At 41.6% G+C, this 17,069-nt stretch overlaps 2 protein-coding genes and 1 long non-coding RNA gene across 3 annotated transcripts in view; 2 read left to right on the top strand and 1 right to left on the bottom strand.

Moving 5' to 3' along the window:
* Positions 1 to 8,246, top strand: part of ST6GAL1 (ST6 beta-galactoside alpha-2,6-sialyltransferase 1) — a 159,194-nt gene extending 150,948 nt beyond the window's left edge. Inside the window, exons 9-10 of the mRNA XM_049880664.1 lie at positions 992 to 1,112; positions 5,451 to 8,246. Of these exons, the coding sequence (XP_049736621.1) occupies positions 992 to 1,112; positions 5,451 to 5,457 (128 nt within the window). The 3' untranslated portion in view covers positions 5,458 to 8,246. The remainder of the gene's footprint in view (positions 1 to 991; positions 1,113 to 5,450) is intronic.
* A 1,168-nt stretch (positions 8,247 to 9,414) lies between these two features.
* On the bottom strand, positions 9,415 to 15,827 carry LOC126073716 (uncharacterized). The gene is made up of 3 exons (XR_007516837.1): positions 15,511 to 15,827; positions 13,033 to 13,085; positions 9,415 to 10,779 (listed from the first exon to the last, which is right to left on the bottom strand). It is a non-coding gene; the product is annotated as an uncharacterized LOC126073716 (long non-coding RNA).
* RTP1 (receptor transporter protein 1) overlaps positions 13,132 to 17,069 on the top strand; it is a 49,756-nt gene continuing 45,818 nt past the window's right edge. Inside the window, exon 1 of the mRNA XM_049880678.1 lies at positions 13,132 to 13,874. The gene's annotated coding sequence lies outside the window, so the exon portion shown is untranslated. The remainder of the gene's footprint in view (positions 13,875 to 17,069) is intronic.

Here is a 17,069-nt window from a genome sequence, read left to right as displayed (position 1 = left end):
ACTTTCCAAATTTGTTCTTAGCACTGAAGTTTCTACTATTGCCTAACTCAGCAACCTTTAGCTGTTGTTGCTGGTTGCCACTGAGTCGATTCCAACTCTTCTAGTCCAGGATTAAAGTACATTTTAAATTCTTTGAATATAGCCCCTGATATCTCTCTGTGCCCTCTTCTTTCAGAAATTATTATTTCTTAAGCAAATTGGATCCTCTGTCCATCCATGCTTCCATCCATGCATCCATTCATCCATGCACCCACCCACCCACCCACTTGCTCATTCAACCAATAAAAATCAGGATACCTACACTGCCCAACCCTGGTGCCACGTGATAGAGTCGCAAAGATAATAATGACGTTTCATGGTTACATTTTGTTTTAAACCCACACCCCTTCCCCTAGATTTAATAATTGCATTTTTTGTTTGCTTAGTGTTCTTTGTAATATCATTAATTTCTCTCCAAACTTTGACAGAGCGGTAAAACATTTCTCTGTATATTTATTTATAAGTATTATTCTATCGCCTTCATTTTTTTTTTTTTTTTTTTTTTTTTTTGAGGAGGGGCTGTGGGAGATGTACCTGCCTGAACTAGTGGCTTTCTAGTCTTACACTCAATGATTATTTTCTTTTGAACTTCATTTGATCATCACCCCAGGAATTACCTTTGCCTATCTCCTCTGTAAACCCTGGTGGCATAGTGGTTAAGTGCTACGGCTGCTAACCAAAGGGTTGGCAGTTTGACTCCACCAGGCGCTCCTTGGAAACTCTATGGGGCAGTTCTACTCTGTCCATAGGGTCGCTATGAGTCAGAATCGACTCCGTGGCAGTGGGTTTTTTGTTTTTGGTTTAGAATCTAGGAAAGAATAAGGAGGGTCGCTATGAGTCGGAATGACTCGAGGGCACTGGGTTTGGGTTTTTTTTTTATCTTCTCTGTGGATTCCTTTTTTCTTCTTGGATGTCACAACTGCCTTTTTCTTGGTTTACTTCCTTGTTTTAGTGGAACATACCAAAACGGGTTTCCAGAGAGAGCGGGCACGTGGTAAAAGAGTGAGAGGAGTCAGGAAAGAGGCGGAGATGGTGCGGAGATGGTTCGGAGATGGCATTCCATGTGAAGAATGGTGAGGTTGTTCCCTTGGGGTAATGCAAGAATACTATGTGCTTTTACAGGCTCTTCCTGGGGAGGTGATACTTTTCAACCATACTGAAGAACTAACAAATTTACCCAATCATTAAAGAAACTGTACTTTGCTACATTGACAGAAGAGGGCATCATTAAACTAAGAAACTTGTAAATCATCCCAAATCCACTAAAAGAATAGAAGAAATTTGAATAAATCTATACAGAGCTGCTATAAGAAAGAAAAAAACAAAATGAGAATCAATATACCACAACTGATGAAAATCCTCCACACTTCCAAGTGTTGGGGCGGGGGGAGAACCCACAATGAAGTGGAAGAAAACTGCAATACAACACCCCAGACAAAATTAAACGAGTATTTGGAAACATGAAAAACTGCTTTCAATCGATAGGTAAAAAATAAGTGGAGTTTTTGAAAAGAGATTAAAAGAAAGCTTACTGAACTCAGGAGATAAATGGAAGGAAAATCATCTCAGAATTGAAACGAAAGCATCCAAGGTATCAAGGTATCCAAGGGAGGGTGGACTCAAATGAAAACTTAGTAAAGGGCACTTAAAAAAATTATGAAGATAACCAATAATACTAAAATGACATAGAGAAAGAAATAAAGAGGGTCGGGAAGAAAGTGACTTGACGTGGAAGACAGGCAAAAGAACAAGATATAATTGGAGCCTCCAAAGAAGAAAAATAATACAATGGAACTAATATTTTAAAACAATAATTGAAGAAAAGTTTCCATAAATAAGACATTAATCTCCATAGTGACAGGATGTACAGGATACCTGGGAAGATTAATCTAGAATAATCGACCCCAAGACATAACCTAATAAAATGATTTCAAAGATCAAGGGAAAAAAATAGAAACACCTCAAAGCCCCCAGTACCCTGCCCCCGCCCCAATCAAATAATTTACAAGGTCAAAAGAATCAGACTGGGATCAGATTTTCGAAAATAACACACAAAGCAAGGAAACAATGGAGGAGAATTAAAAACAGCAAACAAACAAACAAAACCTCAAGGAAAGAAAGTGTGAACCAAGGATTTTATACCTAGCCAGGCGACATTGTTTTGAAGAAACATTGTTTATAGAAACATTGTTTTGAAGATAAAAAAACACAGGAAATCTTGTGCCTGTGAACCCTTCTTGAAAAACCTACTAGAGACTAAGTCTCATTTAACTGGCAGATTATTAGACAGCAAACTTTGCTCCTTTGTGGTCAACAGTCACCTCCACTGATCTATGCTTTGTCCCTATAGTTTTGCCTTTTCCAGAATGTAGTATAAATGGATGTATACCCTTGACAAACTTTGAGTCTGGTTTCCTTCACTTAGCATAATACATTTAACATACATTCACATCATTTGTTTCTTTATATTGCTGAATATATTTCCATTGTGTGGACGCACTAGAATTGATGTATCTGAACCTCCAAAGACCAGAGCAGGTGAGGTTTGGGGACCCTTTGATATCTATGTCACACTTTTTGTGACCCTAGCTCATTATGTATATACATTCCAGTTTCCATCATCATACAGTTTTAAATATATATTTTAAGAGTCCCTTTGTCTAGAGCCCACAGAGGGCGTCTGCATCTTTTTATCCTAGATACCTGGCCTCTGTTAGGTGTGTGCTGGAGCTTGAGAGTTACCTTCATTTATGGGTCTTATCAAAAGGAACAAAAGTCCTAACTGGCCACAGATTCCATTAGAAGAGAGATGGCCTATACTCATAACATAACCTGTTTTAGGTCTATGCGGAAAATTATTAAATTTTTTTCCATCATCAATGCTAGAGTGAAGTCAAAGGCCTTGGCCCAACCTGAAGACAGGTGATCCCAGACCTCCACTCAGAAACAGACTCTTCCGAGGTAGACATTGCCAGCTAGTCATCCTGCCCAGTGCAGCTCGGAGTCAGGCCACTGAAACAGCATTTCATAAAAAAAATTTACCCTTTTTATTGCCTCACAGTTGACAAAGATTTAATCTCACCTGAGCCTCATAACCGAATAAGGAAGCTCATTACAGAAAAATTAAATAAAACCAAGAGAACATTTAAAACATCTATTATCTCATTTATCTAGAAAAAACAATGTTAAGAGCTTGATGATATAAACCTTCCAGATTATATGTACATGCAGAAAACAATTTTTCTGTAAAACAGAGACACCGTAGATACTATTTTTTAATAGGCTTTATTTTAGAAAAATTTCAGGTTTACAGGAAAAGTGTAAAGGGTTCCCATATGCCCCTGCCCCCTAGTAACACCTGGCATTCTTGTAATATATTTGTTACAATTGATGGACCAATACCGATACATTGTTATTAACTGAAGTCCATAATTTACCTTAGTTCATAGTTTACAACACTTTTTGTTTTGTACAGTTCTATGGATTTTGACAAAATGCTTAATGTATCCATCATTACAGATACAATTTTATAACCATAATTCATGTGAGTAATACATGACTTTTTCTTTTTCAAATTTTGTAAATTGTTGCAGTAACATGTTATATTTGGAGATCTTAATCTGTTCCAATGCTTCACTGTTATAAATAGCACCAAAAAGGAATAATTGGCTGAAAATAAGTAGAAATCTGAAACGCAATTAATGAGCCCCGCAAAACTTAAATTATGAATATCAGCTTAAAACAGGTAATGTGTTGTAATACCTCATGTACATTCAAATTACTACTATTTCAAAGCCAGCTGCTACAGATATATTATCCATAATTTACCTAATTGTCAAAACTGACCAACTTGCTATCTGTTGAACAACTTTCAAACTGCATACCGCCATACCACTGGAGGATCTTGGACGCCCCATTTATAAGAAAAGTCTCAGATCTTTTCTTTTTCTTTCCTTTCCTTTTTTTTTTTTTTTGCAGCACTTCTACTGTAAACGTGTTGAAGATTTGCAAACAGTATGGATCTGAGTAGTGACATAGGGATTTTTTTTTTTTTCCAACCCTAAGGAGGTGAGGTTAGGGGAAGTGTGCAAAAATAATGGGGTCTCACTGCCTTGAGTTCATACCTAGCCTACCCACCCTGCTAACCTAGTCTACCCACCCTGCTAACCTAGTCTTCCCAGATGGGATACAAGCTGTTCTCTTGGCTTTTCTTTCATGGTCACCTCATTGCTGTGAGACATCTGCTCTATTTCCAGTGCCTCCCCTACACCGCAGGCAGGTAGAAGGGGAAGAAAGCAGGGAAACAGTGCACATGTCCTGAGCCTACTCCCTTGTAAGGGGCTTTACCAAAAACCCCTCTCAACTACCTTTCGTTCCACCTCATTGACATGAACTGTGTCCCGCGGCCATCTTGTCTATAGTGAAGGATGGACAATGAAGCTTTTTAGCAGAGCACACTGCCACCCCCCATGCAAATCAAAGTTCTGCTAATAAAGAAGTACGAGGAGAGGAGTAGCTAAGTAGCACTGTCTCTCCTATACACCATTTTGAGGAAGACGGCTTAGGAGGCCTTCTGGGCATTCCAGCTACCAAAATAACCTAAAGAAAATGGAGGAGATCTAAAAAAGAGAAAGAGGGAGGGTCTCAATAGAAAGACCTATTGGTCTGACTATTGAAAGAAAACCAAACTCACTGCTGTTGAGTCGATTCTGAGCCATAAAGCTATGGTAAGGGAATACCAAGAGAAATGAAAGAGAGTGCTGACTGAACTGTCTGCCCCTTAACTCCAATACTCAAGCTTCAGACAGTTCTGGAACGACAGCCCCTTGTGGGGTTACCACTGTCCTCATATAAGACACTTCCCCACTAGGAACACTTAGGAACAGGAGGCCTTATGTACAAGTAACAGGCTAGTCAGGAAGCAGGGTGAAAGACAAAGCTTTTAGGGATTATAAAACATTGGAGACCAAGCCACAATTACCCCTGTAGGAGCCCACAGGCTCTCAGAGTTCTGGCAGAGAGGCCTGAACACTGGATGGGTAATGAAGATGGGGAAGGTATACCCCACACTTTAGCAGCAAAAAACCTTTAGCTGCCTATCACAGTCCAGCCAGGTTGGCCAAACACTGACTTTAGCAAGCTGCAGAAAGCATCTGGTTGACACTCTTCTATTTGTTGTGCATGACTTCACCATTCTTTCCATAAAAATTTCTACAGTGACCATTTGGCTCCAATCACTAAAGAAATAAGCCTTCAAGGATGTGGGGGAAGAACTGAAGGGCTGGGCTGCCACCATATTTGACTGGTGTGAAGTCTCCTCCCTTGAGAACCCTGGCTTTACTAGCTAGGGTTCTTGAGGTCATCCTCATTTAAAGCCTTCTCAAAGAATACTGTTTATTATACTTCTCCAGGTATTAATTCCCAGTGAAGAGGGTGAGTGGAATGCTCACCTCTGGGGACTCTTTGTGCTAAGAGCTCTGACCAGGCATTGCCAACAACATATAACTGTTATCTGGACCTCACTCTGCATGGCAACTACTGGAACGAAGCTCAAGAAGATATCTGCTGTCCACATGCAAGAAGTGAAGATAAGTCCAGAAGGGCTGGCTATAATATCAATTGAAATAAAGTTATAACCAATAAGTTAGTGGCTCTCATTCTAGCCCAACAGCAATGATTACAGGGGAGGGCAGGTCTACTTTGAAGGAATGATCACTCTCATTGCCCTAGGTACTCTCAGGGGACTCAGAGCACCTGTAGGAGTTGACTTTTCTCAAGAAAATACTAAACTGGGCCTCTTCAGCTATATGCCAAAGTAATCCATCTAATCAATCTAGAAGCTGCAGATACAGAATACGGATTCCAAGTGCAGGAGTTATATACTTCATTCCAGAGCAACTGAAGAATGGGAAATTATGGTGCCCAGTAAAATATCAGAACAGTTGCACAGGAAGAGCCTGCACAAAGGCTAAATTTAAGAGAAAAGCGATAATACATGGAAGGCCTACTGGGGCTATAAAAGAAAGCACACGTAGGAATGCCGACAATTAGACTTATCAATACTCTACCAGCCGGGAACATGGCTAAATATAACTGAGCATTTAATTAGAACTGTCAGAGAGAAGATCCATTCCTCAATTCCCTAGATATTTCCTGGCCCCTCCTCTCCTAAGCATAGTCCCCAGGGCTATCTATATAAGCTTCTCTAAGTCCTAGCTGAAAGGAATAGGCACCAGTACTTGCAACATCGAGGACGCACATAAAAGCCCCATACCATAACATCCATATTAAGTACCACAAATTGGACCTTAGGGTTTAGTAAAAAGTGAAGATCCACTCCTAATTCTTCTGCCTATGGGGTGTGAGATTACACACCTACCAGTGGCTGTCTGAGGAATACAGTTAGAGTTGCTATTTGAGGCTGACCAGGCTAGTGTTAAGCCACTAAATGGCTCCCAAAAATTCATATTAGGCTCAGGAACAGAATTTACAATTTCCAAAGTTCAGACTGACAGGTTTTTTGCTGGGTATAATGGAGTTACTATGTACAATGAGTTATGCAGCAGTGATGATGAAGAAATGGTAGCATTAAGAAATATGGTGGTCCAAAACCACACGTCTTTGGATTATATTCTAGTTAGGAAGAGAGGTGCGTGTGCTATATTGATCATTAGAATTTCCATCAATCCTTGCACCTATATCCCAGACAACTGCCCAGACACATGGAATTAGGCAAGACATGTCCATAAGGAAGTATCTAAACTGAGCAGGCTTCATGTGGTCCTGGTCCTCCACAACTTTTAATAAAATGGAAATTAATAATGAAGAGTTTTATTATTTGTGGAGCAATATTTCTCTTTCTTTTTTTTATATGACAAGTTATATTAAAATAAGTGGTGGCATCATGTTGGCCTGGACAAAAGTTACCAACTAAGGGGTGGACTGTGGTGGGCCGTGATTTGCCTTGTCACATAAAAAATGCTAGAAGGCTAGGAAGGCCCTTTGTCGCTTGGGAAGTCCCCACTCTCTCGTTATTTGTGAATTGTGAACTGGAAAGTTCCCACATGCTGTGGTATAGTTTGAAAGTCTATATTCAAAACATGAATATTAGGTTCAGTAACAAGGTAGAATATAGCTTTACTGGTTTAGATATCAACAACATCACCATCTAAGTTGATAAATGAAAAAAATTTTTTGAGGAGACTCAGTGCCCCTCTGATCCACTGGGACTGCTATCCTGCACGATCCCGTAAACCTACAGATTCAGGGAGGGAAAAGAAAGGCACTGGGGGAAGGCATTGATATTATAACTAGTTGGGTTGTAGCCCTTATCTGAGAGAAGGTGATGCTTGCTACCATAGCGATTAAAGTCTGACATTTCTGCTGACCCACACACAAGCTTACAGGGGTCATGGACTCCACCACAAGCAACCCTTACCACCTTCAGGGGATACTGACATGCATCAAGAGACTGCTGAGCACCCTTAAAGAATTGTAGAAACAGCTGGCAAAGCTGGTTCCCTCCTACCCCAACCCTTGCCTGCAGGGATCGTAATGAATCCTAATTGTCAAGCACCAATTAGAGTATTCAAGATGAGGTATTTTTACCAGACTGTAAACATCTGGCCTCTGGAAAGTGTTGTTAGTTTGCCTTCCAAATGGACCCTTGTAGCATTACTGGATTTCCATCTCCTTTATCCCCTCAAAGGAGCCCTGGTAGCGTAGCTGTTAAGAGCTATGGCTGCTGACAAAAAGGTCAGCAGTTGGAATCCACCAGCTATCCCTGCCAGACCCTCTGGGGCAGTTCTACTCTGTCCTATAGGGTTGCTATGAGTCAGAGTCAACTCAGTGGCACCAGGTTTACCCCCTCAAAGGGTATCTAAATATAACAGACCCAGCCTTGCCCAGAAAGATTCTATTCTGATTTGTCAGGACGAGATTGGGATGATGCATCATCTCTGAGAATCTTGCCTAATTCGAGGGATCAACCCAACACAGGAGACAAACAGGAAAAACAAACCCCAAAACATGGTGCAATATCAACTTGGGAGGTGGGAGGTGGTTAAAATATTATCCATCAAATGCTTAGAAACTTGGCAGTAAGTCAACTTTCGGACATCCGTAAGCTATTTCAGACAGAAACTTTCTTTGGGATAAGAATGTAAGCCACCTGTGCTTCCGAAGTTTGACTTCTCCAGCCCGGTTAAAGCGATGGAAAAATTGAACCTCATAGAAAGTGCCGCAACCGCAAAAGGGTCCGGTACTAGGCACACCTCTGCATTTTGTGAGGCTTTCTGAAGTTGTGGGAAAGATTCCTTGGAACCCATTGAGTAAATACCAGAAGGGCTGCACTTTGGAGTGGGTATAGGCCACACATACAACCCTGTTTATCTTTTTACCAGTAGGGTTTTTATACCCAAACCATCTTGTGCTTCTCATATCTGGTTAAAGTTGTGGGCTAAAAAGGGCTCTTTTTTTTTTTTTTTTTTCAAGGATATAAACATCCATTTTTTTTTAATGTTTTGAAAAAACTGCAGCATTTTTTAAAAAAATACTGTGCATTAATAATTTATTTTCCACATTTACCATTCCTGGCAATGGTTATTTGGATCAGTCCTCCAGCTGAAAACAACTAAAAAACTGGATAAAATATTTTTAAAATATTCTTTTAAGCATCAAAGAGATAACAAAATAGTAAGGAATTATCAGAGAAAGGTAAAGTCAAGAATCTACAGAAGTGAACAGGACTGAAGCCACTAACCAATCCCAGACAATTAGAATCATCATTTTCACAATAACCAATACCGAGAGATGACTGCACATATACGTATGTGCTAAGACCTGGCCAGGCCTACTTTGCTCAGCTCCAACTATAGCTCTTGACATTGCAGAGAGCTCAGTGCACTTGCCCTTGACAGCCACCTCCTTCTTAACACCGTTGCAGTATGATTGTGTTCGTACGATGCCTAATCATTATCATAAACTGCAGGCAGTATAGCAAGATGGGGCTGATGGCTTAGCAAGGATTGTTTCCAGATTCTGAACGCTGCATGACAGATGACCTGGCTTGTGAAAGGCAGTTTTTTTTTTTTTTTTAAACCATAGTGAGTTAACATACTGGGATTTCAGCATAATGTAGTAGGGAAAATCAGGGGCTTGGTAAGCCCCCCACCCTGAGCAGGAAGAACATGACTAAATATCTGCTGGGAGGAGCTGAGGAGACTCGAGAAGCCACACTCATAAAACACCTCCAACCCAATGTCCTCTGGCCCCTTACTCACAGTGTATCCTTCACCCAGCTTCAAATCCAGTCCTTTGTGGGATCACTTTAACTTAAAGAGTTAATAATCATTATATATATATATATATATATATATATATATATATATATATATATAAAGAACAAGCACCACTGAGTTGCTGTTAGTAGAGCAGCGCCCTCCTTTCTCCTCATTGCTGACAATACCTTAAACATTCAAGTAACCCTTCAAAAGTACACCTGCACTCAATTCTTTTGGGTAGAAAATTCCCATTTATCATGACACAACTGAACTTGCTAAATTGGTTGTTTCACTTGTCTTGAGGATGAGAATGCTACCAAACCCAGTGTCCTCAATTCCGATTCATAGTGACCCTATAGGACAGAGCAGAACTGTCCCATGGGGTTTCCAAGGCTGTAAATCTTTACAGAAGTGGACTGCCACATCTTTCACGGAGTAGCTGGTAGGTTCGAACCGCCAACCTTTCAGTTAGCAGCCAAGTGCTTTAACCACAGTGCCACCAGGGCTCCAAGAGTGCTATGGTAATGCACAGAATACTATCATTTTACCAAGGGCTAGACGTCGTAATAGATTACCAACCTTCTTTGCATTTTGAACCATGGTCAAAGTCAACTTCGAGGAATCTTCTACAGAACTTCTATATCACTGTATCTTTTAACACAACCCTCTTTGTCTATGTGAGGATATCAGGTTCCCACTTGAATGTCATTTAATCAGAGCTGTATAAAGCCACCTAGTTCAGCCAGTAGGTATAGGAAGGATCTTGGTGGCTGCCCTCAGGTCAGGCTAAAAGGTATCACAGCACCCATAGTCATAAACTATACTTCGTTGTGACAATCACATGGCCTGAAAAACCAATCACAGAGCCGTCAAAGCATCCTACTCTTTCAAGAAAGTCCAAGTCCCTGCCAGTAGACTCCATGAAAGTTGCTGTGGCTACATCTGTTGACAGTCCTATCTTCCTTATGTGGCCTCCAGATTCCACAAACAGGTAAGGAGGTCTGTGGGATGTCATAGTTATTCTTGGATCTCACTGGGCTGGCTAACACAGTCATAACATCCATGCTGTCACTTACAAACTGAATTTTTTTATACATACCATTCCTTGGTCTTATCTGTAATCACTTTAGCATGAATGGAATTGATAAATCTTTTAAATCTCATTTTTTTTTTCTGTATGGCAAGTGACTTCTCTGTAATCTTCAATTTTGAGACTGAAAGTACTCAACTATTTTACATGCAGATGTAGAGATCTTCCTGCAAGTGTTTTTCTAGCATTTTCACCATTACCGGGTCATTTGTGTCACGTGAAGTTTCCATCAAATGACCACAGCTGTCTGTACAATTTACACTTCCTTTTAACTTGTAGCCAGTCCAAGGAATCGCTGTACTATTTTCTGGATCCTTTTCCTTAGCATGTCCGCTTTTGCCTTCCGTACATCCTTCATTGGTACATGACCTGAAATAGAAATGTTATTTAAAGGTTTTTTTCATATATACACAACTCCCACTCTCTATATACCCTCTTGCAGGTTGAAATCCTTACATCTCTGTGTCTTTGGCTATTGTCATAGCAGGTAAAAGAATTCTGAAAACAGACCACCTGAGCTCAAGTCCCAATGCCACCACTTACCACCGGTGTGGCCTTAACCACTTTCCTTATCTCTTTGTTCTTCATTTTCCTCTTCTGTAATAAATTTACGTGGATGATAATACTTAGTTTCCACACCTATGTTCACTGCAGCACTATTCACAAGAGCAAAAAGATGGAAACAACCTGAGTGGCCATCAACGGATGAATGGATAAGTAAAATCTACAAAAATACAACAGAACACTACTCAGTGATGAAGAAAAATGAGTTCCTGTAGCATCTTGGAATATGGGTGAACCTGGAGGACATTAGGAACCCTGGTGGTGCAGTGGTTAAGAGCTTGGCTGCTTTCCAAAAGGTCACCAGTTCGAATCCACCAGCTGCTCCTTGGAAACTCTATGGGGTAGTTCTACTTTGTCCTATAGGGTTGCTATAAGTTGGAATCGACTTGATGGTAATGAGTTTGGTTTTGGTTTGGAGGATGTTACGTTGAGCAAAATAAGTTAATCACAAAAAAACAGATACTGTATATTCTCACTTTTATGAAATGACATGAACAAGTAACAGGGATGAGGGAGACAGGGGATTCACTCTGTAAATAGTAGACACTTGTTATTTTTTCTTGATGGGAAAGGTAATTCAGAACGCAGGTGAAGTGTATACAGCTTGACAAGGGTGAATGATGACACTAAAAAGTACATACACAAGAAACAAGGACATTATTGTAATTTCTACAGCATATATAATTTTGAAACAATGGCAGAAACAACCAAAAAATATATGTGCAGGTATGTATGTATGTAGGTAAGTATATATGTGTATATGTATGTATATATCGGTGTACGTATATGTATATGCATCTATGTGAATGTAGGCACATATATTCATATATATATACCATAAAGCACATGGGGGCACAATTATGGATACTTCTTAGACATAATCAAACATTTCTCGAGGTTGGATTTCTGGGTTTGAAGGATTAGGACCATCGTCTCATGGGACATCTCAATTTCCGTAATATAGTTTATAAAAGTATGTTCTAAATCCTAGTTTGGTGAGTAGTGTCTGGGGTCTTAAAAGCTTGCAAGCAGCCATTTACTCATCTGGAGCAAAAGAGAAAGGAGGAGACCAAAGACTCAAAGAAGAAATTAATCTTCAGGACAAACAGTCTACAGGAACCAAGGCCTCATCTACCCTGAGACCAGAAGAACTAGATGATGTCCTGCTACTACTACCAGCCATTCTAATCTGAGCCGCAGAAGATGGACTCTGAGAAAATTGGAGAAAAATAAGGAACAGAATCTAAAAACAAAAAAAAAAAACAAAACCAGACTTATTGGACTGGTTGAGACTGGAGGACTCCCTGAGACTATTGCCCTGAGATACTCATCAAACCTTGAACTGAAACCAATCTGACCTGAGCTCGTCTTGTAGCGAAATAACAAATTGGCTCAAAAAATAATGAATATCACCCTGAAGTACTGTGCTTCTTTTAAAAGATCACCTACATGAGACCAAATGGTCAACAATTACTTTAAGACAAAGGAGAGAATGTAAGGGGGAAGGGAAACTAGATTTGTGGAAGTGAAACAACCAGAACAGACATAATGAGAATGTTCACATGTTTTGAAGAATGTAACCAACGTCACTAAACGACTTGCACAGAAACTGTTGAATGGGAACCTAAACTGCTGTGTAAACCTTCACCAAAAACACAATAAAATATTATTAAAAAAATAATACTCGGTTTGATAGGGTTTATGTAAAGTTTATATGTGTGAGGGTTCCATGTGTTCTTGTATGTAAAACTCTTGGAACAATGCCTTGGTACATAATAAACGCTACACAAGTCTTAGCTCTTACTATATTTACAGCCACAAAAAACCCCATAGCTGTTGAGATTATAAATGTTCTAGGTCTTATGATTTATGCAAAAAAGTGCCATTTTTTACTATACTGAAGTCACTGTCTTGACCATTCAGTAGGAAGAGATCACATGCACAGCCTGGAAGTTCACTCAAAGGTCATAAGTAGTTCTCCTGGATACTCAAAGAAGCAACTGAGAAAATGATAGAGCCTTCATCATCACATGTCAATAATGCCTTGAGGCTGCCTACCTCATAGCCATTAGTGCTGTAGGGGTCCCAAACACTCCTAGCTCCCATAAGGTCTGAAATAAAAAACAAAAATGAAATGTACCACTGATAACAATGTAAATCAAATATGACTCCAGACAGTTGATAACAAGATTACACATATGTGAGCACACACAAATGGTCCATATTCTTGTTGAAAGCTGATTGAAAAGATCATAAAGCTCTTTTTTTTTTTTTTAGTTTCTTTTAAAAACTATAGGAGGTGCTCACCTAGTAGAAATAAAATTTGTTGTGGAAAGAATAGGTGCAGATCCATCTCTTCAAATATGATTCACTCAAGCAATCAGATGAATCTGCTGCTGACAGACAAAAGAATGACAAAGGCTAACCTCAATTTGCTGATTCTTTATTTTAGGGAAAATTTCACAGGGATCCCCCTGCCTTAGGAAGACACAGATGCTTCTCACATGGCTTCTCACTACCTCAAGGAACACTTTTGTTCAGATTCAACATGCATAAACATTTCAATAGTTTGGCTTCTGCCTAATCCAAAGAAATCTAGAGTGTCACTCTGACCCCAACGATCATAAAAATTGCAAAATCATAACTTTTTTTGAATCCAACAGAGAACTGAGGTCAGGGTGACTACTGGAAGTTTTTGGTTTTCCCATTGAAAATCCCATGTTCTAGGACTCTCCTCAGTCCCAGGCACACTGGGATGGTTGGTCACCCTAGCTAAAGTCTAAGAGCAATCAAAGAGCCTAAAATCCAAGACTTGCCCCACCAAAGAGAGACAAGATGTGAGAAGTGGCTCACCTGTGGCAAAGCACAAGAAGAAGAGACACCAAGTACTATACAGGCAGGTAAGAATCCAGCTAAAACTGTTAGTGAATTGATAAAGGCCAACTATGGTCTAGCATGAGAGTACAGAACCCCTGGGAGCCTTAGACAGAAAGAAAGTTTGGACCTATTTTTAGTCTCTTCTCCATGGATCTGTACTGGGTACTGACAAGAAAGATTTGGGACAAGGCAGGAGACCAGAGAGAGCCCTCCTTGGTGGTGAAGGTCTGTAGGAGGGGAGTAAGCTCCCACTGTGGGAAAGGCAAAAGTCCTGCGCAGACCCTTCCTTACCTAAGAATAGCCCAAAGTCACTGGAGAAGGGGCAGAAAATCTTCACTGTTGAGTAAGGGCGTGTGTGTGGTGATGGCAGTGGGGGGAGAACAACAACCTCTACGCCTGAGTGAGGAGGACACGAAGCCGTCCTGAGCCCAGGATTCCATGCCAATACAATTAGAGGACTCCTATATTTTAGAAGTACAGCCAGAGTGCTCCTTAGAAGCAAGGACGGTGAGACTTTGTCTCAGGTAGTTTGGTTATGTTACCAGGAGGGACCAGCCATTGGAGAAGGACATCATGCTTGGTAAAGTAGATGGTCAGCAAAAAAGAGGAAGGTTCTCAACGAAATGGACTGACACAGTGGCTACAACAATGGGTTCAAGCATAACAACGATTGTGAGGTTGGTTCAAGACTAGGCAGTGTTTCCTTCTGTTGTACATAGAGTTGCTATGAGTAGGAACCGACTCGATGGCACCTAACAACCTAACAACATATTGTGGGAGGGAAGAGCTCTGGTCGTGCAGTGGTTAAGCACTCAGCTGCTAATCAAAAGGTTGGTGGTTTAAATCCACCAGCCCTCGCTCCACGGGAGAAGGATGTGGCAGTCTGCTTCCGTAAAGACAAAAGCTCTCTTGGGCAGTTCTGCTCTGCCCTGCAGGGTCAATATGAGTTGGAATCTACTCAACAGTAGTGGGTTTTAATGCAAAATAAAAATGTTGAGTGCCTTGTTCAAAAGTTAAGAATTTCAAGACTGCAACGGCAGAGCACTGAAACCATCCCAGGGCTCTTCCCAGTGTGGAGCCCCCTGAGACTACACAGGCCATGCCCCAATGAAGCCGGTCCCAGTTGGGGCTTATGTCTCTGGAGAAATTCCAGATGCGTGAAAGTCAAGAAAGTGGTGAGATTCCCTAGGCTATCCTTGAGGAACTCGAACTTCAAAGGGGAACCTCGAAATCCCATCTACTGGGATTCACTGAGAAAGAGTGAGTTTTTGAGCCTGTGAAAACCCCTTGGAAAGAGGTATTGTGGGGACGAAGTGGGTAGATAGGACATCCCTTTGCCAATTAGACCACTGATTATCAGTGAAACCCACACCTGGGTATTTGGGGCCAAACTCCTGTGGACCCTAGGTGGGCAACTACAGACTCCCACCTGAAAATGTGACTTGCAGGCCTTAACTCCAATTCCTTCAAGGATATTTCATGGTCAACATATTCCCTCTCCAAGCCAGAAGCAGGAAGTGGTTTGTGACCTCCAGAGGCTACTGGGGGAGCTTGCTAGAGCTGTGGACTTGTGTCCAGCTTGTGACCCTCAAGTCCAGTTGGTCCTCCTCTTCTGGGCGGACCAGGCCAAGTCTAACCTTGAGGAGGGCGTTTTCTTACCCACGTGGAGGAGCGGCTCTCTCTGCAGATTCTCCCTTTCCCATGCGCTCCACTAGGGGATACAGGCCTCGATCTGTAAGAAATGAGGACCGGGCAGCGAACCGCGGATCCGGCGGCCCAGTCCAGAGACACCCCCAGGTCAGGGCACCACCGACCCCAACCAGCTCCATCGCCCTTGGTGCCCCTGGCTGCCTAACTGCAACCACGTAGTCGCAGGGGCCTCGGTGCCCGGCGCCTCTGGGGGGACTCTTCACCGGTTGACCGGCCCGGGCCTTAACGTAATGTAACGAACTGCTGGTCCACCGGCAGCCGTTCAACTGAAACCGGCACCTGGACGCTGCGGATGCCTGCCCAGCGGTTTCCCGGGCAACAGGCCAGCCCCCGGCCGCGCGCCCGGCCCCGCCCCCTCTGGGTCTTTGCTGCTTGGCGGGCCAACGGCCTGGGCCTTGGGGAAAAGTCCGCTTTGGTATTCCCCATTGCTCCTCCTCGGTCTTACCTAATGGCTCCTAGCCACGGCTCTTGGCACAGTGTGGCCAGAGGCAGGTTACTCAGTAAGCAAGCTAAGCACGGGTTTACTTGTGCTTACTCCCTAATCTGTAATGAACAATTTCACATGGGTTTCAGTGGTGACTTGCTCACTGGGTAATCCATCCCTGCCAGGGGCTGTAAATTTGAAGAAGCTTTGAATCTGTAGGAAGGTGCAATGGGGTTGGTTGGGAGAGAGACAGATGCCAGCCATACCTAGAAGCAGAATCTAAAGTGTGGTGAAAAGACATGAAATTGTTCACTACAGGTGATCTGGTAAGCAAGGTGCTTACTTTGCCTGTTGGAAAATCCACCTCTGAGTACGGTTTAATAGTCACCTGTTTGATAAAAGATTCTCACATCATGGTTGTCGAGGGGAGAGGCTAACAGCTTGGGCTCCATTCGGCCAGCGAGCCGAACAGCCAACGCCTCAAGGGGGCGCTCTCTCGCCCATCGCGCAACCGCCAGTCGCTCAGACACCAGGACAACCATTCTCAGCTCTGTCCCTTCCTCGCGCACATTTTTTTTCCCCTTGCTGCTTGGAGTTAAAGATGTCATTTTCACAACAGGTTTCTCATGCAAATAAAATTTAAACACTTCATTTAAAAATGACATTTATTTACAAAATTAATCTAAGGGGATGCTGCTGATGAAAATATCCATGTTAATAATTTTAGTTCTAAGTTTCGTTGAAAGTATGTCGACTTTCCGCTTAACTATTCACCCTTTGTAGTAACTGCAATAGTCCATTGAAATCTGTTCCAAACAAATACGTAGTGTGTCTTCTTTCCAAAGAAGTGGATACGAAAGTTTGAATTAGATCCAGCACTTCTTCTAATTAGGTGGATTAAATCATTCACTGGCAGAACAGATGTCTTGCCTACATTATCCTGCAAATATTGGGTGACAATTTTCCACGTAGATCTTTAATCATTGTATCTTTAAACTACCTTTAATAAGATCAGTATATTTCCAAATCTGTCCTTAAGACTACTCTTATCTAATTGATGCAAAGATGGAAATTTTGAAAAGTC

The sequence above is a fragment of the Elephas maximus genome, chromosome 1, assembly GCF_024166365.1.
Source record: "Elephas maximus indicus isolate mEleMax1 chromosome 1, mEleMax1 primary haplotype, whole genome shotgun sequence".
NCBI classification, from domain to species: domain Eukaryota; kingdom Metazoa; phylum Chordata; class Mammalia; order Proboscidea; family Elephantidae; genus Elephas; species Elephas maximus.
This window is presented reverse-complemented; position numbering and strand designations above follow the sequence as displayed.